General features: G+C 39.3%; 2 protein-coding genes across 2 annotated transcripts in view; both read left to right on the top strand.

The window, feature by feature from the left end:
• The window catches only part of LOC140998772 (uncharacterized), a 28,716-nt gene extending 12,986 nt beyond the window's left edge, over positions 1 to 15,730 (top strand). Inside the window, exons 3-25 of the mRNA XM_073469148.1 lie at positions 305 to 403; positions 643 to 762; positions 1,482 to 1,601; positions 2,316 to 2,487; positions 2,621 to 2,665; positions 3,268 to 3,434; positions 4,099 to 4,211; positions 4,559 to 4,662; positions 5,064 to 5,201; positions 5,382 to 5,546; positions 6,183 to 6,333; positions 6,423 to 6,638; positions 6,988 to 7,190; positions 7,455 to 7,631; positions 7,981 to 8,052; positions 8,173 to 8,260; positions 8,928 to 9,076; positions 9,237 to 9,292; positions 11,075 to 11,292; positions 12,200 to 12,477; positions 13,091 to 13,204; positions 13,300 to 13,441; positions 14,145 to 15,730. Of these exons, the coding sequence (XP_073325249.1) occupies positions 305 to 403; positions 643 to 762; positions 1,482 to 1,601; positions 2,316 to 2,487; positions 2,621 to 2,665; positions 3,268 to 3,434; positions 4,099 to 4,211; positions 4,559 to 4,662; positions 5,064 to 5,201; positions 5,382 to 5,546; positions 6,183 to 6,333; positions 6,423 to 6,638; positions 6,988 to 7,190; positions 7,455 to 7,631; positions 7,981 to 8,052; positions 8,173 to 8,260; positions 8,928 to 9,076; positions 9,237 to 9,292; positions 11,075 to 11,292; positions 12,200 to 12,477; positions 13,091 to 13,204; positions 13,300 to 13,441; positions 14,145 to 14,476 (3,439 nt within the window). The 3' untranslated portion in view covers positions 14,477 to 15,730. The remainder of the gene's footprint in view (positions 1 to 304; positions 404 to 642; positions 763 to 1,481; positions 1,602 to 2,315; positions 2,488 to 2,620; positions 2,666 to 3,267; positions 3,435 to 4,098; positions 4,212 to 4,558; positions 4,663 to 5,063; positions 5,202 to 5,381; positions 5,547 to 6,182; positions 6,334 to 6,422; positions 6,639 to 6,987; positions 7,191 to 7,454; positions 7,632 to 7,980; positions 8,053 to 8,172; positions 8,261 to 8,927; positions 9,077 to 9,236; positions 9,293 to 11,074; positions 11,293 to 12,199; positions 12,478 to 13,090; positions 13,205 to 13,299; positions 13,442 to 14,144) is intronic.
• Positions 15,731 to 16,509: 779 nt separating this feature from the next.
• LOC140998755 (caspase recruitment domain-containing protein 8-like) lies at positions 16,510 to 26,205 on the top strand. The gene is made up of 13 exons (XM_073469126.1): positions 16,510 to 16,564; positions 17,356 to 17,484; positions 17,950 to 18,069; positions 18,309 to 18,428; positions 19,702 to 19,849; positions 19,931 to 20,102; positions 20,563 to 20,711; positions 21,017 to 21,072; positions 22,201 to 22,418; positions 23,170 to 23,441; positions 24,109 to 24,222; positions 24,318 to 24,459; positions 24,986 to 26,205. Exons 2-13 carry the CDS (start codon positions 17,375 to 17,377, stop codon positions 25,303 to 25,305), a joined length of 1,941 nt encoding a protein of 646 aa, XP_073325227.1. The 5' UTR covers positions 16,510 to 16,564; positions 17,356 to 17,374; the 3' UTR covers positions 25,306 to 26,205.
• Positions 26,206 to 26,894: the final 689 nt, after the last annotated feature.

Genomic DNA, 26,894 nt, shown 5'->3' with positions numbered 1-26,894 from the left:
CTATAACCAGATCACACATCCTGTTGTCGAGTGTCTCCAGCAGCAGGATTAGCAGTTACTTACAACCCAGACTCCCAAAAAGTTGGGCTTTTGTGTAAAACACAAGTAAAACAGAATGTGATCATTTGCAATTCTGTTAGCTGCTGTGATCACAACTTTAATTTTGACCCACAAGAAGTTCTCTAGACGTCTGTGACTGGTGTTGAAAATATGTCTAAAATTACATTTTACATTACTTTAATTTTAATCAGAATGTAAGAAGGATTCATGATTTACGAATAAAAATGTCCTGGTGTTTACACAGAGAGAGGTCAAAGTCTGCAGAATCCAGATCTGTGAAGGGTCACCGGTCCAATGAATATGCTCCAATGACCAGGATTCAACGTAGACCACTATACACAAAGTAAGAGAACTGATACCAACTAATTCAGTGTTTGCTGCAAAACGTTGTGACACAGAGAATTAATTTGTCACATCTCCCTCTGAGTGTCTGTGACAGCTGTCACTGACTTTACAAACTTTTAAACCACCTTATTATGGACAGTAGCACCACTTTGTGTTTTTAGACATCTTAAAAGATCTTAGTAGAGAATATAAGAAGAATTCATGTGTTTATGAATAAAAACATCCTGGTGTTTGCAGAGTTCAGTACAACAGACGGAAATCAGAGTCTGGAGAATCTGACTGTCTGTCTGTGAAGGCTGACGGCTCTAAAGATCATCCTCCAATGTTCAGTAATGAACCTGGACCCTCAGAAACAAAGTAAGCAAATGTTTTCACACTAACCTGATAGAAGATGATGCATCTTGGATGAAGACGAAATGTTGACTTAAAGTCTTAATGTATTGCATTTGATGCTGAATGTATAAAATGGCACAGATGACTAAGAATTTACAGTAACAGTTGCACAAAGTTAGTGAAGTATCTCATCACTCAGCAACTCTCAAAATGGATTCTTATGCCTCAGTGTCAGCGACCACTGTGGCCGAGGCGTGATGTTTCATGTTGTCCGTCCATCTGTCAGTCCCATTCCTGATCTCAGGAACTTCTTGAGGGAATTTTCTTATATCTGAAAACAAAACGTCCACTTGGACTCAAGGATGATTAGGTTTTGGTGGTCAAAGGTCACTGTGTCCTCACAAAAGAACATTTTTGGCCACAACACAAGAATTAATGAGCTTATTGTGACAAAATGTAATGTGTAAAATGTCCAATATGATAAAATGACAAAGTGATGACATTTTAAATCCTGCTGGTCTACCACAGTTATTGTCACCACTTCTACTGGAAGAGCAGTTTATTAGTGTTAATGAAAGCAGAGGAGCTGAAATAAAAATAAAAATAATATTCATTGCAGACTGAATGCTGGATTTCAAACAGAAAAGAACAGAAACTTTTCTCTAATTTTTTTTGCTAAATCTTATTTATTTTTTAAAAACCAATCAACAAATCAGTTCAGTCAAACAGGACTTTCTCCACAGAGGTACGAAGAGGAGTCATGTTTCTGAAGAGGAGCAGCTGTCTTTGGATAGTGACTTGTCCCAAGATCCTCTTCAAAAGATCGTCAAGCCCAGTACTGTAACTGGACCCTCAGACACAGAGTAAGACGCTTTTTTTTTTTTTTTTTTTACTGTAAACTGACCAGATGGAAGATGCTGTGTTTAGGATGAAGACAAAATGTCCTGCTAAATGATTTATATTCATAATGCAGGACAAGTGCAGAGACTTAAGATGGACTCACTGAATTACAGACACTTATCCTGTGTGCACCAAGACAAACGAGACTGGTATGAAGGTAACTCCAGCAGCCTCTGAGATGTTTCAGAGATCCTTTATTGATTTATTTAAGAAGATGGTTTACTCGTGGAGGAAAAACTGAATTCAACTTCAAATTCAGTTTGTTACAAAGTAAACCATCTTCCCAAGAAAATCAAGAAAGGATCTTTGCCAATGTTATCACTTTAGTTCAGTCAGTTCAGTTTTTCCTCCATGAGCCGTCTTTGTAAAGAAATTGTCAGTACTGCATTTTTTAATTCGATTGTTGACAGTGAAGGTTCATTTCCATCAATTTTCAATGTAACATAGGAATTCTGTAACTAAGCAACTGACCACAGAGATTATTCTGAAATGCTGTTAAATCACTCGTCTGGAAGGTGATTATTTTTCACCTATGTACATGTGGACTAGGCCTTAGTACCTCTCATTAAGTCTCCCTCTAATGATCATTCTTCCTCTCACTTGAGCCAAATACTTGAAAGAGAAATGTATACATATTTAAACTCTCTCACTAAGATTTTCTCTCCTTTCCCTCCAAGGAAGTACACAGTGATCACCTCTCCGGAGGAGCGTCAGAGGTATAAGAATGATTTTGCCACCTTGTACAGTGAGTACCAGCGTCTGCGACCTCAGAGAGAGGCCATCTCCCGGCGCTCAGCTATACTTCAAAATTATAGTATACGGGTCCAACAAAGCAAAGGAAAGAAGAAGGTAGATTCCCTGAAAGATGCACACAAATCTTTTCTTTGTGTTCAACAATAACTTGATTAAAAAGTGCCCCATTATATTTTACTGGTTCAGTTTTATTCATGTCATTTGCCCTTTTTGTGTCTCCTCTTCTCAGAGAATCCAACGTCAGTTAAATCAAAAGTATTGGAAAAGAAAAAAGGTAACGACCATCAAGTATCTTGATCATCATATATCTGAGTACATTATCAGATTGTCACTGTGCTTTTTCATATCCCTTTAAGACTTATCAGAACTTAAATCAAGAGAGGAAACTACTTGAAGATCTACATAACAGACTTTCAACAAAAACAGATGCACTAACTTTAATTGAAATTCTAAATCATACTTCTGACCAAAAGCTATGAAACAGCTGAGTGTTTACATTTCATTTTATGGATTGTTTGGCCTGTAAAAATGTCAGAAAGTAGTGAAAAGTACTCATAGTAGTGTCCATAACCAATTCTCAGAGATGGTTAGTTTATCGACAATTTGTTTCACATCTGCTTTTTAAAACAAGATGCAACATGCTTTTTACATGCGATTAATAGTGAGTTAACTATGGACAATCATGCGATTAATCACAATTAAATATTTTGAGCGATTGACAGCCCTAATTTTTTTCACATGCCCAAACACAAACAAAAAAACTCTTAATAGTTGAAAAGAAACAATCCAAGCATTAACTAATCCTGATCAAAATGTACAATCAAGTGAAGTAGAAATCATCTCTCTCTGTCTCTCTCTCTTTCTGTGTGTGCGCAGTCTGCCTCTCTCGCCCCCTCCACCCCTCTGACAGGACGAGTCTACCTGAAGGAGAAGGACCTGCTCGTCACGCCCGTCTCCTCTGCGACGCAGAGTGTCAGCCGGCTGCAGAGCATGGTGGCCGGATTAAGGACGTCCCCGAGCGACCACCTGATGCAGATCTTCAGGTCAGTTCCTCTTTGTGCTCAGGGTTCTTTCTGTAATTGGTGTATATTTATTGGAAAACAGTTGGGGGTGGGGTGGGGGGTGTTTGTATTACCAATCTATGTTGTATATTCTATGGTAACATTTCATTGGAACATACATTAAACGTCCTATTATAAAGATCAAATGTGGGTGCTAAAGTTATGCATATTGGTGTCTTCTTTGGAATGTTTCTTTAAGAAATGTTCAGTAATTAATACTGATGGACGATTTGTTTTAAGTTCAGATTTTCCATGACAGTTAAGAGGATGTGACTTTATGCATGTTTGAGTGCCTCGTCTCAGAGCAACAGTAGCTAATGTTAGTTTAGAAATGGAGTCCGCTGACATAAACTAACAACGATCTTCCAGCACAACACACAACTTCCACAAAGCTCCTTCAAAACTTTGAGCAGTAAGAACATAAAATGCCCCCATATGGATCATGACAAATCCTACAAACACATCATCATCATAACGTCGATAAACAAACATCTTTGAGGGCAAATATCGGTCAGGCTCTATTTTTAAATGATGTCAATTTGATTGCTTTAGTTTAATTGTTTTGAGGTGTTCAGTTATTGTTACTGTGTGAAATGTGAATATTTACTGTCCATAGTAACAGTGTGTCCTGTGCTGTTTATTAAAGGTCGTGCTCCAGAGATCCCTCAGACAACATCCTGACCAGAGTGAAGACACTGGGACAAACCTTCAAAGAACATTACACCAAAGACTCAGAGGACATGCCAGGCTCTCATATAGGTACCACACACACACACACACACACACACACACACACACACACACACACACACACACACACAAATATAAGTATAAATAAAGCAGAAATAGTTCTTGGTGAGTTATCCTGAATTTCAAACAGACAACATGTAATAAACATCTCGAGCAGGTGGTTCAACAATCTGCAGTCACACAACTTTGAAACAACAATGCTTCAACCTTCTTAAATCATCTTACAAGAGGATTTACTCATGCCACTGTACTATACACAAAATACTATATATTGTGCTTATATAACACGCTGTAGTTTTACATGTCAACACAGCTCAATCACTACATACAAACGATCTTCCTTTTGTCTTTTCCAGACTTTGCAGAGAACCGTTTGAAACTGGCTGAGATCCTTTATTACAAGATCCTGGAGAACGTCATCAGTCAGGAGACCAAACGGCTGCACGGCAAAGACATGAGTGTAAGCATCATTCTCAGTGTGTTTCATATCCTTATACAATAGTAGTCTTTCTGTTTGATGAGAAGATTGATGGAAAATTCAGAAAAAAAACCCTCAAAGATCCACTTACTAGCTTTTTCTAAGGTTTGAGACTTATCAACCAGATGTGGTTAAACATCAGTAAACTTTCATACATGAGTGATTTAATATACAGTAAATGTTTTACATAGTTCTTTGAAATGGCCCAAAATTCTCAGAAATTTCTCATCCGGTAGAATTTTTCTTTTTTTAATATATGTATAAAGTAACACTTTTTCTTTCCTTCCTTGTTTCATTAGACATTTCCAGATGTGTTTCAGTGTTTTGTGATAATCAGTTGGCTGCCACATGAGTGATAAATATGAATCTGTGTGTGTTGTTAGACGTTACTGGAGCAGGATATCTTCCACTGTTCCCTGATGGCGTGTTGTCTGGAGGTGGTGTTGTTCTCCTACAGCTCTCAGAGAACCTTCCCCTGGATCATCAACATCTTCAAACTGTCCCCATTTGACTTTTTCAAGGTCACACACACTAAAACGTACACGCTTTAACATCTTTAAACAGCCAGTCAGGAGTCTGTTGGATACAAAGTTCAACTGCAGTTGCCAATAAATCTAATTATCAATTGCTGAAAAAGCACATTCAGGCAAAACTCGTGTCAGCTTCCTAAGTAATATTTGTGTGTGTGTGTGTGTGTGCAGGTGATCGAGGTGTTTATCCGCTCAGAGGAAGGCCTGTCCAGAGACATGGTGAAACATCTAAACCAGATCGAGGAGCAGATTCTGGAAAGCCAAGCGTGGAGCGCAGACTCCGCCCTGTGGAGCGCCTTACAGGATGCAGGGAACAAAGTGCCCACAGTGGAGGAGGTCAGCAGGAATCTTATTTTGTTGATTCAAGCAGAAGTTTCTCTGCCATAAATCAAGGCGTTCCAACTTTCTAGAATATATTTCTTAATACTAGTGCAGCTGTGTGCCTCAATTGGTTTTGCTTTAAGATACAAACACTTTTGCTGAGAAAGAAGATGTCACTGTGCAGAGAACAGCTGTCATTATGACACCACGTATGTAGATTTTTTGTCTTGAAATGGAAAAATAAGTCCTCAAGGCTAAATCATAGACATAAAAGGCAACATTATGAAGGATGTTACTTGCTCCTTTCCTTTGCTGGCTGTCTTTTGTTATTTTTCTCAGGGCTGCCTAAAGTTGGGCCTGTGGGCCAAAGTTGGCCCTCCGTAAGGTTCTATTTGGCATGTGTCAGCACAAAAAATCAAAAATTAATAAAATTATTTATTTGAGTGACACTTTGAGCAGGAAGTCAGTCAATTAAGGGAACTTGTGATCTTGCACTACTTACAGTACAATACAACAGGTGTTTGCTTTTGGATGCACCCTAACCCGTCACACTTTGACTGTATAAACATAAGAGAAATATCCTTTTTTGCCTGTCTTGCTACTTCCTGTCTTTGTCTTTATTTCACTTTCTCTCTCCTCATCTCTCTCTAGGTGAATTTTTCGTCCAGTCTGGACACAGGCTCTGGTTCTGGTTCTAGTTCTACCAGCGTAGGGCAGACCCACCTGCCTCTGGTTGCCCTCCCCCCCGTCATCCACCCTCGCATCAGGGAGTTCAGGTCAGGCCTGGGCAGTGCACGTAAAGGTGGGTGTTGACTGCATCTGTGTGTAAATAGTTTGTATTTGCAGTTAAAAAATGAACTGTGATAAAATGTATTATCTGTTTTCTTCCAGATGTTCCTCCCTCTCCGTTGTCGGTCCATGACCGGTACAGCTCCCTGGCAGCTGGCAGCCCTAAACAACATCTCTTTGGTGATGACCCTCCAGCAGCAGGAGTGACCCTGAGCCCGATGTCCTCACCAGCTAAAAGGCTGACGTTCAGCTCGACCAGCACCCTGAGGATCGGAGCTCAGGGCAGCCCGGCCACCGTGCTGAGTTTCCCACTGCAAGGTAGACGACACGCACATTTACACATGTTTACATAACTGAACACGGAGGATACAAAGGAGATGCTGATGCATAAAACAGACACAACTGCAGTGAAAGACCCCTTCAGAAATGTCTTCTTTATGTTGATCTGAATGACATTTGACATCTTGGTCTCGGGTCTGAACAAGCACTTTTACATCTGTCATGACGCCGTTTAGACCAGAAACATTTCTTTATTAATTTCAATGAGACAAATCTGAATTATGTCCTGCCCCCTGAGTGGACAGTTTCACTTCCTGAGGGTAGGATGGTCTTTGATGGATGGTATGACTATGATATGATCTTTTATATTTATTGTGAATATCTGCAGGTATGAGTAACGACCGAACCATCACACTGATCCCGGTTCAGTCTTGCGACTCCTCTGGTACCATCAACGCTCAGTTCCTGCTGGCTTCACCGCACCGCACCGCCTCCCCAAGCCGCGTCACAGCCGCACCCACGACCTCAGACCCACAGACCGGAAGTGGTGGGCTGCGGCACACTGAATCCCTCGCTCTGTTCTTCAGGAAGGTAGGAACTGGAAAAAATAATTGGTCATCTTAAATGTGACTTCAGTGATTAACTTTAGTATAAATTGAGGGAAAGAGTTCCTAAAAGAGACATTTTATAACTGCAACAAATCCTGCCCGTGTCTTCAGTGTGTTTGTTCAATAGCAGAATATTTCCACATGAGGACTGATTAGTTTTCACTTTGTCTGATAGAATATAAACACACTTTGACGGATGGATGTTTCTGTCTTCTGACCATCTTGTCTCCTCTGTGTGTGTCTCCAGGTGTATCATCTGGCCAGTGTACGTCTGAGGGATTTGTGTGTGAAGTTGGACATCCCGTCGGAGCTGCGAGGGAAAATCTGGACATGTTTTGAACACACTCTGGTTCACAGTACTGATCTGATGAAGGGCAGACATCTCGACCAGCTGCTGCTGTGCAGCGTTTACATCATATCAAAAGTGAGGAAACAAACCAAACACTTCTTATTTAATTCAGCATAAGCTGCTGTGGTTTCAGGATAAATATGTTTCTGGCAGCGATCCTGAAAACCTGCCAGAGAAATTTTACTCACATAATCCTAGGGTCTAGTAACTTTTAATACCAGGGTTCATACAAAGTTTTCAGAGTTTGGAAAATGCTTCATTTGAAATGGTTTCAAGAATATGCTTGAATTTGAATGTACTCTGTGAAAAATGAAACCAGGTTTTTAACAGTCAAATGTTCAGTGGTGGAAACAGACTTCTTCAGACGTTATGAGGCGTGCTAACACACTAGTTGTAATTCCTGTGATTCAATCCTCCCTTACAGGTCACCAAAGAGACTCACACCTTCCGTGACATCATGAAGTGTTACCGCAGCCAACCACAGGCCAGCAGTCATGTAAGAACACACGGACAGACCACTGCAAACCATTATGATACAACAACAATCCATGAACTGAAAAACATCTTGCACAAGTTTTTTTGTAGAAGCTCACTGTTTGTGTGTATGTGTGTGTAGGTGTGCCACAGCGTCTTGCTGCGTCACACTCCTAGAGAGCAGGTGGCTGATGAGAACATGGAGGTGGATCCTGTTTCGGGAGGCGAATGTAAGAATCTCACACTGAAATGCTTCATAAACACACTGTGTAAGAAGAAGTCTAATGAAGCAATTTCCCCATCACAGGTTGAAATCAGTTTGTCTACAGCATCTTTTTATATAAGTTGTGAGCATTTTTACTGAAGTGATGTTTTTTGTTTCCTCTGAAAAACTGAACCAGAAAGTTTTGTGCATTGTTGATCTCTTGCACTCACTTTTATAACAACATTTTGGTCCTCAGAACCTCATCAAACAAACATTTTGGGAATTCTGGATGTATGAATTTCAAAATCCAACAGACCTTTCGAAAAGACTTTCTGGCATTGAAAAGCTTTTCGTGACTGTTACAGAAGAGGTTCTCATTCATTGTCGGTATCAATTATTTGTTCTACAAAACTAAAGACAAGAAAAGCAATGTGAGCAGATGTTTTGTCTTGTCTGACTTCCCCACCAAAGCCTCAAAATATAAAATGTACTATAATTTTAGACCAACAAAAGCAGCAAATTATCTCTGTTTTGGATTTTTTGCCCTCAAAGTGACTCAAACCATTAATTAATAAACAAAATAACTTGATTAACCGACTAATCATTATGAAAACCCAACAGGATTCAATTAATAATATTTGGCATTTTCATCTGATAGATTTCTTAAACTATCGATCCTTCTGTTTCATCAGCTGCAGAGAAAACCAATCAGGTCTCAGGAGACGCAAACTCCAACCAAACAGCGGAGGAGGAACGTGGTGACCTCATCCAGTTCTACAACAGTGTCTTTGTCCTGAAGGTTAAAAGCTTCGTGCTGCGATACGCCACCAACGATAACCGGGTACAAATCTCACTAAAAACAACAATTTAGTCATTTTGACAAGGGATAATGAAGTGAGGAATAAAAGCAAGATGAGTTAAGTGGCAGTCTCTGCTCCAATTTCAATGCATTTTTTCCAATATGGTCTAATTCATTATATTTGTGCCTTTTTCAATTTTAGGACAAGCGAGTTTTCACACCAGAACTGTTGACTGATTCACAGAAGACGTCATACAGGTAACCAAAAAATGAAATGCAGAACACTTAAACCTCTGCAACTCTTTTCAGCACTTTTGGCTCATTTCTTGCAAAAGATGCTAGTGTACTTCACCAGAACTGTTGAATGGTGAAACAGCTTCAGAAACACCCTCCCTCACACATACACACCTTTCAGATCTGGGCTTGGCAGGGGCTATGTTGAACACTGTTCATACACACGATATGGACAAAAGTATTGGACCACACCTCTCAATCATTGAATTCAGGTGTTTCATTCAGTCCCATTGCAATGAAGCAACTAGCCATGTATTATGCTTTTACAAACATTTGTGAAAGAATGGGTCATTCTAAAGAGCTCACTGAATTCAAGCTTGGTACTGTAATAGGTTGCCACCATTGCAACAAGTCAGTTTATGAAATGTCTTCCCTCCTAGATATTCCATCAGTGGTCTGATGGACAAGTCTGGGTTTGGCTAATACCAGGAGAACTTTACCAGCCTGACTGCTTTGTGCCAACTGTAAAGTTTGGTGGAGGAGGGATAATGCTATGGGGTTGTTTTTCTGGGGTTGGCCTAATCCCCTTAGTTCAAGTGAAGGGAAATCTTAATGCTACAGCTTACCAAGACATTTTTGACTACTCTATGCTTCCAATTTTGTTGGAACAGTTTGGGGAAGGCCCTTTTCTGTTCCAGCATGACTGTGTCCCAATGCTCAAAGCAAGGTCCATAAAGGCATGGTTGGATAAGTTTGGTGTGAAAGAACTTGACTGGCCCGCGCAGAGCCTTGACCTCAACCCCATCGAACACCTTTGTGGTGAACTAGAACAGAGATTGCAAGCCAGGCCCTATCGTCCAACTCAGTGTCTGAGCTCACAAATGCTCTTCTGGATGAATGGGCAAAAATTCCCACAGACACAGTCCAAAATCTTGTAGAAAGCCTTCCCAGAAGAGTGGAAGCTGTTAGAGCTGTAAAGGGGGGGACCAGCAACATATTAATACCTACGGATTTAGAATGGGATGTCATAAAAGCTACTGTAGGTGTAATGTGTAGGTGGTCCATTACTTATAGTGTATGTAGATAATTTTTAAAATCTGCCTATGAAAAATGAATTGGATATTGTTATGATTTTAGTATCCAATTATAAAAACGCTGTAGTAAAAGAACAAGAAAGTAATGACCAAACGGAAAATCTACCCATATCTGCAATGTGTTGGGTGTTAATTTGGGACCCATGGTGTCAACATTAAGTAATTCAGTAACTTAAGGAAAATAGCTGATTGATGGCACACTTTTTAAAAAATACATATTTTTTTTATCTTTGCGATAGGGGAAGGTAATAAGTAAATAAATAATTTTCAAGTCAAAAGGCTCAAGTCCAAGTGAAGTCACGAGTATTACTGGAAAAGTCCAAATCTAGTTGCAATTTTCCTTTGATTTTGTCAAGTAGAGTCGAAAGTGATTCGAGTCCGTCTTGAGTCCAAGTCATGTGTCTTCAGTCCACACCTTGGCTGCTTAACAGGACAAAAGCTGGATGTGTTTGTGTTGTCATAAAGCAGGGCAGATGCTATATGCATAAGGCTTAATTCATGTCAGAATTTGGCTTATTTTAAAATTGCTATCTGTTGGACGATGGGATAGTTTTCAGTGTGAGCAGAAAGGTTGCAGATTATGCAGAAAGGAAGATTTAAACATGTAAAACACAACGTATATGATGAATAAAAAAGCCAAGCATCTGCGCGTCTTAACAGATCTTTTGACGACAGACTGGCTTGTTGTTAACAGCTCCTCCGTGTCCTACAGGTTCATTTGTCCTGGTCCAGGTGTGTTCCAGTGTGAATCGACTGGACTGGTGTTTGTTATGGTTCAGGGGGCGGAGCTGCTGTACAGGACGGTCCAATGGGATGAGTATCTCCTCAAATCAGTTGGCAAGATGGCTGCAGGGCTGCTGTTCGATATCAAGTGTTCAGAGGATGCTGCTGTCCGTCAGCTCCACCTGCCTCACTGTGAAGTTATGGATGGTAAGGACTTTATTGTGCTATATGAATGGAGAGTTTCTTCTTTCTTACGGTGCCAAGGAATAGTCACTATATCTTGTTGGGACCTCATCCACATATTGCAGACAATAGAGAGGCCTGTAGGTAAAACCAGAAGCCTAACTACAGCATTCGCACTGCTGATTGTAACTGAGCAGTTATTTTGCCCATCTAATATTTTAATAACAGCTGGTTGAGACAGTCGGTGCTCGGATTTACCCCATTTGATTATTGTTCTCTGATTCCAGGGTGGTGCTCTGGTGATTATTAATGAATAATAATAACATACATTTCATTGATTAATGATTTAATTAACAGTCAATAATCAAGTAATATTCCCCATCGATTTCAACAGTCTTCACTAAACCACTTTTCCCTAACCCCGATTGACAAGGTCACAGGGTCAAGTCATGATGTGAGGGATTTCATTAGGAAATCTGATATTTCAGACTGTGCTCATACTTGCCAATGATATTATGCAACTACAGATGTTACTGATTCTGGCCATGGTGAAACTGTAGTCTTCTGAAGATGGCCCACCAATAGCCCATCTTTGATAATTTTTTGTTGTTCATACAGGCTATAAAAACACGACAACCAAGTGAAAAATACAACCACATTTGGGATGCTGGATAGGTTACAGCAATGGCTAACCAGGCATTAAATCTTAAAATAAAAAAAATTTTCCCCAAAGGCGCAACAATTTATCTTCCCCTTGTAGGAGCAAGGACACAGTCAGTCACCGACTTCCCATCCTCCATCACTGAATATGTGTTCAATAAATTGCTCAACCTGGACAACAGTTGTACAAAGAATCAGCTCAATGTTCTGGAAAACTCAATACAATTAGGACTATAGTTGTAATGAGCAAAACAGCTCTGTGTTTTCACAGCTCCGCTGCCTGAAGGTCTGCTGTCTGTCGTCCACATCACTGATGATGGAATGAACGTCCTGGAGCCGCTGGAGGTTACAGACACTCATGTGGTTGTCACAGTCTCTCACTTCTCTCCCATTGGCATTGTAAAGGATTTTATTAAAAGGTTTTTGAACAGCAACAACACGAGACCAGTTAGCGGCAAAGTCCTGCTGTTCCTCGGACAACCAAACCCAAAAACACAGAGACAAAAACTCAACGTGTTTCTCGTGCCGAGGAACATCCATCTGGACGAGGTAAAGCTTCATGTTACAGCTGTCAGTCCAAACGTGTCTCCTAAAGGACAACTTTACAATATGTCTTACAACAACAGTAATATGTTCATATGAACACTGAGCAGCGTGTTCTTGCTGTAGTGATTTCTTCTATTCATACTGGATGTTAAGAGATCCCTACATAATGTTCTTTCAATGTATGTGATGGAGGGAAACACAAAGAGGGAATTTTATGCAGAACAAACTGTCGTGTTATTCATTTTGTTTTGATAACGGATCATTAAAATAATTTGCCACATTCACTTGTAAATGCAGAGCAAGCAGCTCCTAGCTGCTCTCGTGTCTTGAATATCTGAAGTGAGTGGACCCTGATGTTTATATTTTTAAATGAATGTATTGGTACTGAAGAAAGGATTGTTCAGAAACCAGTATCAAAGTCAAGGTACCACTATCGAGAGTGTTTTGAACGATTCCCAGCCCTAGTTGCAGCCCCACTCTACTGATGCAGTATATGATGGTACTTGGCGACCTACAAATACACTGATACTGATTTATCTGTGATGAGATATAATTGGCCTGTTAATGTCAGGCTCTACTGAGGAGAAACTGTTTAAATGTTCTGATGTCTCTTCAGGTGAGCACACAGCAGCGATATACAGAGAACATCCAGGTTCCTTCAAAATGTAAACTCGTTGAAGATCAAAGTTACAGTCTTCACTGTCCTCAGGCCATTAAAATACAGCCTAAGGTGAGTATTTGAAACAAAAGTCTGTGTTAGTGCTGCAGCATGCTGACACGATTCATTATTGGACACTATAAAGATTCTGACACTTTGGTTTTCAGAGTGCAGATTTCGACCTGGAGTTTGGATCAAATTACGACCCAACGTTTGAGGTCCGCCTGCCTACAAACACCGAAGAAGTGACTTTAACAGTCAAAGATCAAAGACAGATGGTGGTCTGGGAGCATGACGTTGATCTCACTGGTAAGACTTCATCCACCTGATGGAACAACAGAAAGGAATAGAATAGATTTGAAGCGGTGATGTTGAAGGGTGTGTGTTGTCTCTGATGCATTCAAATCTGAAAGGATGCAGTGAACAGTCCAGAATAGACCTCATTAACATTTGGTGCCGATCCAGATAGATGGACGGATGCAGGAATGTTTTCCTCACTGTCTTCACCATTGATGGAGAGTTTTTCAACATTTAGCATAGCATGACTCCCTCCCTCCTCTTTTTTTTTTTTTTTTTCATTCTTACTTTATCAACGGTGAAATGTTGTGGTTTCTTTCTTGTGACAAATGTACTTATTGTAAGTTGCTTTGGACAAAAGTGTCCGCTAAATGCCCTAAATGTAAATTTTCTTAATTTCACTGGGAATAATGAATCTTGATGAAAAAAATCTGGTGTATTTAGGTGGCTGGAATCTAAGAGTGAGGACAATCTGACGCAGACACATATAAAGAACTGGATCTAGTGGATTTAAATATGTTACATTTGGTATTGGATTAGGCTTAAAATTTAAGCCTTAAATGAATTAAAGGGGGCTGTTGGCTTTGGTGGAGGTATGCGCTCTATTGAGTGAAGTTCTAGTTTCAGTAGAACCTTAATATTTTGTGCTTTTCTAAGACTTTTCTTTCAAATTGATGTTGGTTATTAAAATATTTTTCCCCTGTGTATCTTCTAGATAGAAGAAGAAGAAGGAGAAGGAGAACTGAAGGAAGAAATGCCCCAGCAGAGGACGGGGTCCCAGCAGAGCAGAGGCTGCATTTAGTTCGACCAGAGTTTGTGAGACGAGTGTCTGGACCTGTTCTGAACCAGCTTCTGGATAAACTTCTTGATCTGGACTTTATAAATGATGAAGAAATGCAGTCAGTTAAAGCAAAACCGGTCATACAGGATAAAGCACGAGAGTTGATCGACACAGTACGAAAAAAGGGAACTGTAGCCAGCTCGGTCCTGATCGCTGCTCTCCGTAAGGTGGATCCAAATCTTTCCAGAGTGCTGAACTTAAGCTGAAGAAAAATCAAGAAACATGTGATAATGAATCTCTATAACAGCTGTTTAAGGGTGTTTTCACACTTGGAGTCTGGCTCATTGGGGATGATAAGAGTGATGCATTTCAGTTCTGGTCCGGCTCCTGTTCACACTGACTTTTTACAAACGGACCAAGAGGAGTAAAGGATTGTGGTGATTGTCATCCTGCATCATCAGGTCCCACGTGGGGAAATCAAATTCTTGTGACTGACAGAAGTTCATGCAGCACTTTAATGCTTCTAGTTTGTATATTCATGTTGTTTGGTGTCAGAAAGAGCTCAAGAGGTGACTGATCATAAGCATTATTACTATTGTTGTACTGCAAATCACATGTTATGAATACTGACTAACAGGAAGAGACGAAAAGGAAGCAGCTTGTACATGATTTGGAGCTTTTTACTGTGGGATCACTGAAACACTTTTTAATCGATCCAATGAAACAACAAAGTAAACAGAGTAGGATAAAAGCACAGCAGTTTTAACAGCTTTTCACCTGCTCATCAGGGAAAATAAAAATACATTTATGAAATGATTCACGTCAGGGGAGTCTCAGAAAATCCCACAAAAAAGCAGTGAAGTTTACAAATGAGTGACTGAATCAGTGTGTAAATGCAGGTTCAACAGTCTGTATATAAATGTAACAATTCAAATGATGTTTTTGATGAAAATTGTAAATACTTTAAATACACAGTATATTTACATATTTCTACTACATTTATTTAAAACAAGAAAATGTTTTGCTTGCATCAAAAACACATTTTTAAACCTTTTTATATGGATTTGTTTTATATTTTTATACAATGATGTTTTTTGTGTGTATTGAAATGTTTTTTATGTCATTTATGTATAAATCCTGAAAATACATTCATTTATTGAGACTGATCTGACTTTCTCTGTACTAACTGGGAAGTTCTGTTGTAACCGAACCAAGCCGGTTACTTGTGAAGGCGTCCTCACACTCTCACATCACTCAGTGTAATCTGAAAATATAATATAAAATAGAAGAAGCAGTAGAATTGAATAAAAACAGGTGTGTCTCATTTGTCCCATACAATTCAGCACTGGTTTGGAGTCACTGGGTCACATGACATGGAAGCTATTGATTAAGTCAGATTTTTAAAGATCTGCGGTGAATCAGGGAGGCTTAATGGTAAAAAGTGGTAGATGCTGATATCTTGCCTAAAGCTGGAGCTGTACATAAAATGGCTAAAAGAAATGACCTGATTTGGAAAATAAAAATCTGTTGATTTTTTGCTGTCCTGAAATTATCAACTGACAAATTTTGCACTTGATGATAGTTTTTATACTTGATTGGTAAATTAAAGATGGCTGGTTTTCTCTGCACGTTTCCAAGATGTTAAAACTAGATTTGGACCGAGACGGCACATTTTTAAATGCATATGTAAAGAAAAAATAACTGGATTACACGGCACTTTGCTGGATCTTAATTGTTCTTTTCAGAGTCACTTAACTTCATTCAGGGGTCGTAGTCACAGTTCTGTGCTAAAATCTTAATTAAAAAACAGTAGGAGGAACTAACCAGGGGCCAGATGTATAACTGATTCAAACTCACAAAAAAACACGTCTTGAATAAGGTTGTGAAAGAGTAGAAAAATAATATATAAAGACTGCTGCATGTTTTACATTTGATCAATAAGCTTTGAACCTCTGAAAAACATCTCACTCACCTACAGTGACGCACAAGAGAGGAGATGGTGTGTGGATTTTGTAAGATGCATTAAAAAACAAAGGAGAAACTAGTACCTGACTTTTACAGGCTGGGGACATCCTGCTCAACAATCATATGGAAACACTTTATCAATAAATTCTGTATTAATAATCAGAATCTGCAAAGTAACTAATGTTGACAAATAGAGAAAGCAAAAGTAGAATAATAGTCATTTCAGTTCAGTCAGCTCATAAACACGTCATGGTAAACAGCACCACACACACACACACACACCATAGTGGAGAGGGAGGGAACCTGGAAGTGAAACTGTTCAGTCTGTCGGTTCAGGCTCCATTTTGAGTCAACAGAGCAGCAGGAGCAGGACTGAAGTCTGAGGCAGGGTGAGTGTGAGAACATTTTTTAAAAATTATTTTTACGATTAAGGTCTCTGAGTCAGTTTTCTAGACAGTCAATGAACCAATGACGTCACAGTGGTGGAGGGATGACGTATTATTGAAGGCTAACTCTGAAGTTAGCATCGCCCTGGTTCCCTCTAGCAGTAAAAAGTTAATGTTGTCGCATGATTTAAACGTCACCACCACTAAGCGTCTTACTACACAGTTACTATACACGTTTTGTATAAACTGATAAATGTACAAGTTGTAAAGTTAAAGTTAGAATAGTTTGTAACTAAAGTCGGCCTGTAAAGACGAACTAGTGAGTAGATGAGTCTCCTGTTCGCTGTGATGACGTTTAATGTCCGCGACAACCTCTGTAGTCTCATTTAGACGCTTGTTAGCAACCACTGTTTTTTACACACATAAGCGCTTTATAATTAAACTGTGGGACATTTAATGATGTATTTTATGTCGTAGAACAAAACGTGTAAATATCTTCAGCCTGTGGTAACCACACACCTTATTTCAGGCATTTAACTGAAAACCAAATTAAAAAAAAAACGTTAAATTTGAGATGAGGGAACCGGAAGTGCTAAAATACTAACTGATTTCCGGGTTTTGGGACTACAAACCATAGACATATATATATGTATATATAGTATATTTATATAGACAGTTTGATTCATCTGTGGACGCAAAGTCCTGATATAATGATTAATCCACATTAAGACTAAACGAGCACAGACTCAAAGAAAGGTGACCAGGTGGTTTTATTACACTGTTTATCTTCTCAGACTGACTTCAGACCAGAAGATGAATGTTTCTGTGAAGGAAGAGAAGGACGGGGCTGAGTCTCCAGGATCGAGCCGTCTGCCTGTGAAGGCTGACGGCTCTAAAGATCATCTTACACGCTTTGACGCAAAGTAAGAGGACTGACACTAACTCATTCAGTGTTAGCTGATTATATTTTACCATTTGCTAAATGTTAGAGTAACATTACGCTTCAGGAATTGAAGAAATACTCTGTCAGACCTCCATATTTTTAAGCAAGCACTAGTTGGCAGATCTATTTCATAATCACAAGCTATAACCAGATCACACATCCTGTTGTTGAGTGTCTCCAGCAGCAGGATTAGCAGTTACTTACAACCCAGACTTCCAAAAAGTTGGGCCTTTGTGTAAAACACAAGTAAAACAGAATGTGATCATTTGCAATTCTGTTAGCTGCTGTGATCACAACTTTAATTTTGACCCACAAGAAGTTCTCCAGACGTCTGTGACTGGTGTTGAAAATATGTCTAAAATTACATTTTACATTACTTTAATTTGAATCAGAGAATTTAAGAAGGATTCATGAGTTATGAATAAAAACGTCCTGGTGTTTACAGAGTTCAATACAACAGAGAGAGACCAGAGTCTGCAGAGTCCGGCTATGTGTCTAAGAAGAGAATCTGGTCTGAAGAATATTCTCCAATGCTCAGTAATGAACCTGGATCATCATACACAAAGTAAGAGAAATGATACCAACTAATTCAGTGTTTGCTGCAAAACGATGTGACACAGAGAATTAATTTGTCACATCTCCCTCTGAGTGTCTGTGACAGCTGTCACTGACTTTACAAACTTTTAAACCACCTTATTATGGACAGTAGCAGCACTTTGTGTTTATAGACATCTTTAATGACTTTAAGTAGAGAATTTAAGAAGGATTCATGTGTTATGAATACAAATGTCCTGGTGTTTGCAGAGTTCAGTACAACAGTCCGAGTTCAGAGTCTGGAGAATCCGGCTATGTGTCTATGATGAGTGACGGCCCTAAAGTTCATCTTCCAATGTTCAGAAATGAACCTGCACCCTCAGAAACAAAGTAAGACAATGTTTTCAAACTGACCTGATAGAAGATGATGCATCTTGGATGAAGACAAAATGTTGACTTAAAGTCTTAATGTATTGCATTTGATGCTGAATGTATAAAATGGCACAGATGACTCAGCTGCACAAAGTTAGTGAAGTATCTCATCACTCAGCAACTCTCAAAATGGATTCTTATGCCTCAGTGTCAGCGACCACTGTGGCCGAGGCATGATGTTTCATGTTGTCCGTCCATCTGTCAGTCCCATTCCTGATCTCAGAAACTTCCTGAGGGAATTTTCTTACATCTGAAAACAAAACGTCCACTTGGACTCAAGGATGATTAGGTTTTGGTGGTCAAAGGTCAAAGGTCACTGTGACCTCACAAAATAATATTTTTGGCCACAACACAAGAATTAATGACCTTAATGTGTAAAATGTCCAATAGGATAAAATGACAAAGTGATGACATTTTAAATCCTGCTGGTCTACCACAGTTATTGCCACCACTTCTACTGGAAGAGCAGTTTATTAGTGTTAATGAAAGCAGAGGAGCTGAAATAAAAAGAAAAAATAATATTCATTGCAGACTGAATGCTGGATTTCAAACAGAAAAGAAACACTTACTTTTCTATAAATTTTTTTTGCTAAATCTTATTTATTTTTTAAAAACCAATCAACAAATCAGTTCAGTCAAACAGGACTGTCTCCACAGAGGTACGAAGAGGAGTCATGTTTCTGAAGAGGAGCAGCTGTCTTTGGATAGTGACTTGTCCCAAGATCCTCTTCAAAAATTCTTCAACCTCAGTACTGTGTACAGTGCCACATGCTCATCAGGAGCTATAAACATTCATACACTCTCACACACCAGTTTATTCCCTGAGTAAACCATCTTCCCTAGAAAATCAATAAAGAATCGTTGCCAATGTTATCACTTTAGTTCAGTCAGTTCAGTTTTTCCTCCATGAGCCGTCTTCGTAAAGAAATTGTCAGTACTGCATTTTGAATTCGATTGTTGACAGTGAAGGCTCATTTCCATCAATTTTCGATGTAACATAGGAATTCTGTAACTAAGCAACCGACCACAGAGATTATTCTGAAATGCTGTTAAATCACTCATCTGGAAGGTGATTATTTTTTACCCATGTACATGTGGACTAGGCCTTAGCACCTCTCATTAAGTCTCCCTCTAGTGATCATTCTTCCTCTCACTTGAGCCAAATACTTGAAAGAGAAATGTATACATATTTAAACTCTCTCACTAAGATTTTCTCTCCTTTCCCTCCAAGGAAGTACACAGTGATCAGTCAGAGATATAGGGAAGATTTCTGCACCTTGTACAGTGAGTACCAGTGTCTGCATGCTCAGTTAGAGGACATCTCAACTAAGCTTCAAAATGAGCTTGAAAAACAGGTCCAACAAATCAAAGGAAAGAAGGTAGATGCACACAAATCTGTTCCTTGTGTTCCACAATACCTTGATTAAAAAGTTGTGACTGCTTTTTCATATCCCTTTAAGACTCATCCAAACTATACTCAAGGGAGGAAACGCCTTGAAGATCTACACAACAAAATGGAAAATATAAAGAGAAGTATTGCCATGTACGATCTAAGTCATCTTAGGCAATTCTTGCCACTCGGCAGCCATCATTGCAACGTCAACAGGGCTCCACCTGACAGACATGAACAATGTGAGTAAAAGCCTACAGGAATATTGTTAAGAAACTTAAACTGTTATTAAAGTGTAACTGTAAGATTGGCTGCTGTGTGTTAATGACACTCAGTAATTTCAGCAGCAGATCTTTTGCGTTGTTTTCTTTTCTGTTTTAAATGTTGTGAAATGATGATGTCTTGTATTTGTTTTGCCTCAATGCTTATTAGGGATTGAATCTCTCTTTTTGTTAATTTTCTTTAATTATACAGTGTGGACTTGGTCTTAAATTTGCATTGACCCCCTTTGGACCTTGTCTTGACTTAAACATACCTGCACTTGGCCTTAACTTTTTACTTGATTTTCTACATGTTGGCTTTATTGGAGGGTTTGCCAATAGATAACGGCTTTGAACTGTGGACTTGGCTGTTAGAAGTTTATGAATGTTGGGTCACCAGGATGTGTGAAAGTTTGACATCTGCTGCGTGTCCATCCCCTAGATCCATCCACATCTGAGTCAGACCTCCCTGTGTCTGACGACATCAGAGAGGAGAGTAAAGAGAATAAAGTGGATCAGCTGTGTCCTGATGATCCAGAGAGGTCGAACCAGCAGCATCAGCTTCTGTGTGGAGAGGCTCAAAATACAAATGTCAGTTTGTCACATTTTTAAACTGGGGTTTCTTAGTTTCGCCACAGAGTTTAGTATTCATTACCTCCTGCATTCTGTCCATCACAGTCCTGCAGGCTTCACTTGTGCAGGATAATTTCACTGAATGATGATAATATGTTTAACCAGGGATAATGAACTGATGAATAAATATGAAGGAGTGCATATAGACTAAACTGTACGTAACTGGGAGAGTTGAGCTGCAGTCTTTGCCCCCATCTCAATGTGTTTTAATTAACTCTCCCATCCAGTTTAATTAACTAATTTTGTGACTCTCTTCATTTTAGGACAAGCAACATTTCCTACCTGAACTACTAACTGAGTCTGGAAAGACATCATACAGGTAACAACACATCAAATGCTCTATAAGGAATGTACTACAGAGCGAGATTAGTGGATTAGCGAGGTATGTTGAATCTATTCTGTGTCACAAACCTGGCTCTCTTTTAAAGGTTCACTCTGTAGCTTTGGGGAAGATATTTTAATCAGAAGAGAAAAATCTTCAGTGACATTTGTTTACGCCTAAACAAACTAAATAAACAAACTCTCTTTGTTTTAATGACTGAATAAATATACATTTAATCTAGAGAGATCACCATGCTAATTTAAGATGCAGACATAATCTGGTCCAGATTATGGAGCTCAATCAGTCCTGCAGAAAATCTGCTTGTTATAAGAGAAGTCACAAAACATACATCAAAAGTTCGCTGTTATAAATCAGTGGCCTACGATGACAAATGAAATGTAGTGTAATTCCTCCAAACGTTTCCACTGTGGATTATGTTTTTATGCTTGGTCCTGATTTGCTGAAGTCTGATCAGTCTCTTGGCATTTATCACAGATAATATTCAGTCAATGAAAGTAAACAGATTACTACATATACCTCAATATGTGACTGTCAGACCTGTTTGAAACTCTTGAGTAGAATATGTGAATATGCTTTATCAAGTTTACAGTTTAAAGGCTCAGAATGTGCAGTGAAATGCCCCTTTTAATGGGAACGTGCACACAGCCTGAAAAAGAAAGACTGGGTTAACAAAGCAGGTTAATAAACACTATTTATTATGACAGAATATTTATTTATTCATTTACTATTTGTTACCTGTAATCCATGACTGAGGTTTTAGGTTTTGTAGAGCCAACTCATGCAAAGAAAGCTTGGCAATGTCGATCCTGCTTAGTGGTACAGGGAACTAGTCGACTCCTTTCAACATTTACAGTTTAATTGAAAGTTCAACATTTACAATTTAGCTAATTTCTTGAATTTTAAAATTTGTGGTGAACTTCTGTCTGTTGGACGATGGGATAGTTTTCAGTGTGAGCAGAAATGTTGCAGGTTGTGCAGAAAGGAAGATTTAAACATGTAAAACACAACGTATATGATGAATAAAAAAGCCAAGCATCTGCACGTCATAACAGATCCTTTGACGACAGACTGGCTTGTTGTTAACAGCTCCTCTGTGTCCTACAGGTTCAGGTGTTCTGGTCCAGGTGTGTTCCAGTGTGAATTGACTGGACTGGTGTTTGTTATGGTTCAGGAGGTGGAGCTGCTGTACAAGACTGTCCAATGGGATGAGGGCCTCCTCAAATCAGCTGACAAGATGGCTGCAGGGCTGCTGTACGATATCAAGTGTTCAGAGGACGCTGCTGTCTGTCAGCTCCACCTGCCTCACTGTGAAGTTATGGATGGTAAGGACTTTATTGTGCTGTGTTAATAAAGAGTTTTGTTAGATTAGTCCTTTTACTGCCCCCTACAGGCTGCAGGGTTCATTACAGCCACAGTCTGAACAAACAACATCCTGATGATTTATACGTTCTTAGGGTGTGGTGCAGTAGTCTCATCATATGTCTTTTCCTAACCCTGATTGAAACAAAAAGGAAGCTCAAGTTGTGATGTGAAGGAGATTTCATTAGGAGAAACAAAAAGACAACTGCTGTGCTGAGAGAATCTGACTGCCCTTCATTTTTCATTTTGCACGGAAGTTGTGATTTTTTTTATTGTGACAATAAGTATGACTGAAACAATTAGTTCATTACTTTTTCAATAGAAAATTTATTTTGATTAATGATAATTCATTAGACAAGAAAATGTACTTTTCAAGCAAAACTGGATGGTGTAAAAGGGTTCATCGTCCAACAAATTTGTCACGATTTATCGTCTGAATATTATTTAAAAGAATAAACTATTTTCTTTTTATTCATTTTGCACAATTTTCATTTATTGTTAATTTGGACTAGCAGTCAATTTATCTTCCCCTTGTAGGAGCAAGGACACAGTCAGTCACCGACTTCCGATCCTCCATCACTGAATGTGTGTTCAATAAATTGCTCAACCTGGACAACAGTTGTACAAAGAATCAGCTCAATGTTCTGGAAAACTCAATACAATTAGGACTATAGTTGTAATGAGCAAAAGTTTGACAGCTCTGTGTTTTCACAGCTCCGCTGCCTGAAGGTCTGCTGTCTGTCGTCCACATCACTGATGATGGAATGAACGTCCTGGAGCCGCTGGAGGTTACAGACACTCATGTGGTTGTCACAGTCTCTCAGTTCAGTTTCTTTGGCATAGTGAAGAATTTTTTTAAATGGTTGTTGAACAAAATGAGACCAGTTAGCGGCAAAGTCCTGCTGTTCCTCGGACAACCAAACCCAGAAACACAGAGGCAAAAACTCAACGTGTTTCTCCTGCCGAGGAACATCCATCTGGACGAGGTAAAGCTTCATGTTACAGCTGTCAGTCCAAACTTGTCTCCTAAAGGACAACTTTACAATATGTCTTACAACAACAGTAATATGTTCATATGAACACTGAGCAGCGTGTTCTTGCTGTAGTGATTTCTTCTGTTCATACTGGATGTTAAGAGATCCCTACATAATGTTCTTTCAACGTATGTGATGGAGGATAAATTTCACTGCCCCTCCACTGCAGCTCAACAGGGAAACCATAAGAGGGAATTTTATGCAGAACAAACTGTTGTGTTATTCATTTTGTTTTGGTAACGGATCATTAAAATAATTTGCCACATTCACTTGTAAAAGCAGAGCAAGCAGCTCCTAGCTGCTCTCGTGTCTTGAATATCTGAAGTGAGTGGACCCTGATGTTTCATATTTTCTTTATTTTTGAATGAATGTATTGGTACTGAAGAAAGGATTGTTCAGAAACCAGTATCGAAGTCAAGGTACCACTATCGAGAGTGTTTTGAACGATTCCCAGCCCTAGTTGCAGCCCCACTCTACTGATGCAGTATATGATGGTACTTGGCGACCTACAAATACACTGATACTGATTTATCTGTGATGAGATATAATTGGCCTGTTAATGTCAGGCTCTACTGAGGAGAAACGGTTTACATGTTAAAATGTTCTGATGTCTCTTCAGGTGAGCACACAGCAGCGATATACAGAGAACATCCAGGTTCCTTCAAAATGTAAACTCATTGAAGATCAAAGTTACAGTCTTCACTGTCCTCAGGCCATTAAAATACAGCCTAAGGTGAGTATTTGAAACAAAAGTCTGTGTTAGTGCTGCAGCATGCTGACACGATTCATTATTGGACACTATAAAGATTCTGACACTTTGGTTTTCAGAGTGCAGATTTCGACCTGGAGTTTGGACCAAATTATGACCCAACGTTTGAGGTCCGCCTGCCTACAAACACCGAAGAAGTGACTGTAACAGTCAAAGATCAAAGACAGATGGTGGTCTGGGAGCATGACGTTGATCTCACTGGTAAGACTTCGTCCACCTGATGGAACAACAGAAAGGAATAGAATAGATTTGAAGCGGTGATGTTGAAGGGTGTGTGTTGTCTCTGATGCATTCAAATCTGAAAGGATGCAGTGAACAGTCCAGAATAGACCTCATTAACATTTGGTGCCGATCCAGATAGACGGACAGATGCAAGAATTTTTTCCTCACTTTCTTAAATGTTGATGGGGAGTTTTTCAACATTTTGTTAATTTCTCTGGGAATTATCCATGAATCTTGGTGAAAGAAATCGGGTGTATTTAGGTGGCTGGAATCCAAGAGTGAGGACAATCTAATGCAGACACACACAAATCTGGATGTAGCAGATTTAAATATGTTTCATTTGGTGTTGGATTAGGCTTGATTGAATTAAAGGGAACTGTTGGGCCTTAGTGGAGGTATGCGCTATACTGACTGAAGTTCTAGTTTCAGTAGAACCTCAAAATGTTGTGCTTTACTTTCAAAGTGATGTTGGTTATTCAAATATTTATGCCTGGGTATCTTCCAGATTCAAGAGGGAGAATTCCACAAAGAAATGCCCCAGCAGAGCAGAGGATCCCAGCAGAGCAGAGGCTGCATTTAGTTCGAACAGAGTTTGTAAGACGAGTGTCTGGACCTGTTCTGAACCAGCTTCTGGATAAACTTCTTGATCTGGACTTTATAAATGATGAAGAAATGCAGTCAGTTAAAGCAAAACCGGTCATACAGGATAGAGCACGAGAGTTGATCGACACAGTACGAAAAAAGGAAAATGGAGCCAGCTGGGTCCTGATCGCTGCTCTCCGTAAGGTGGATCCAAATCTTTCTAGAGTGCTGAACTTAAGCTGAAGAAAAATCAAGAAACATGTGACAATGAATCTCTATAACCGCTGTTTAAGGGTGTTTTCACATTTGGAGTCTGGCTCATTGGGGGAAATGATAAGAGTGATGCATTTCAGTTCTGGTCCGGCTCCTGTTCACACTGACTTTTTACAAACGGACCAAGAGGAGTAAAGGATTATGGTGATTGTCATCCTGCATCATCAGGTCCCACGTGGGGAAATTAAATTCTGGTGACTGACAGAAGTTCATGCAGCACTTTAATGCTTCTAGTTTGTATATTTATTTTGTTTGGTGTCAGAAAGAGCTCAAGAGGTAACTGATCATAAGCATTATTACTATTGTTGGACTGCAAATCACATGTTATGAATACTGACTAACAGGAAGAGACAAAAAGGAAGCAGCTTGTACATGATTTGGAGCTTTTTACTGTGGGATCACTGAAACACTTAATCGATCCAATGAAACAACAAAGTAAACAGAGTAGGATAAAAGCAAAGCAGTTTGAACAGCTTTTCACCTGCTCATCAGGGAAAATAAAAATACATTTATGAAATGATTCACGTCAGGGGAGTCTCAGAAAATCCCACACAAATGCAATGAAGTTTACAAATGAGTGAATGAATCAGTGTGTAAATGCAGGTTCAACAGTCTGTATATAAATGTAACAATTCAAATGATGTTTTTGATGAAAATTGTAAATACTTTAAATACACAGTATATTTACACATTTCTACTACATTTATTTAAAACAAGAAAATGGTTTGCTTGCATCAAAAACACATTTTTAAACCTTTTTATATGGATTTGTTTTATATTTTTATACAATGATGTTTTCTGTGTGTATTGAAATGTTTTTTATGTCATTTATGTATAAATCCTGAAAATACATTCATTTATTGAGACCGATCTGACTTTCTCTGTACTAACTGGGAAGTTCTGTTGTAACCGAACCAAGCCGGTTACTTGTGAAGGCGTCCTCACACTCTCACATCACTCAGTGTAATCTGAAAATACAAATGCTTTTATTAAATGAGACCAAGGGAACAGGCACAATTAAAAGTGTGGTCAAAAACCTTTTAAAGCCAACTTAGTAGTTACTGATTTACCTCTTCTACTGCTTCTCCAGTGTTTTGAGATGAACTGCTCTTTAGTTCATAGCTGTCTAAATGTGATATGGGTTCATGCAGCATGTTTGCTGACACACAAACTGAGAAAACAATTAATATGATCAATATGTAGCCAGAGTCGGAGGGTGTATGTGGTCTGAGCAAGGGCACCGGAAGTAGGAAGTAGCCATTGGCCCCCGATTTTACATCGCTGGCCCACATTCGCTTTAAGTTGCAGATCTTTGTATCCCAGTTTCAATCCACAAGTTAACAGGTGATTTTAAGATAATACTGTGTGTTTGTGCGGGTGCTATGTAGACAATTGTCCACATAGAAAGAGTGCTCCACGACCTCGACCAAGTTAGACTTGTCACCACAGTTGTCCTGAACATGACGTTGGAGGGCATATACAGCGCAACAGGGGCTGCATGTAGTGCCGAACGGTAGCACCTGCCGTCGTAGATGGTCGGCTCCTCCTCCCTCTGCATG

Source organism: Pagrus major, chromosome 6, assembly GCF_040436345.1.
Source record: "Pagrus major chromosome 6, Pma_NU_1.0".
NCBI classification, from domain to species: Eukaryota; Metazoa; Chordata; class Actinopteri; order Spariformes; family Sparidae; genus Pagrus; species Pagrus major.
Note: the sequence above shows the minus strand (reverse complement) of the source record. Positions and strands in the feature narration are given on the sequence as shown.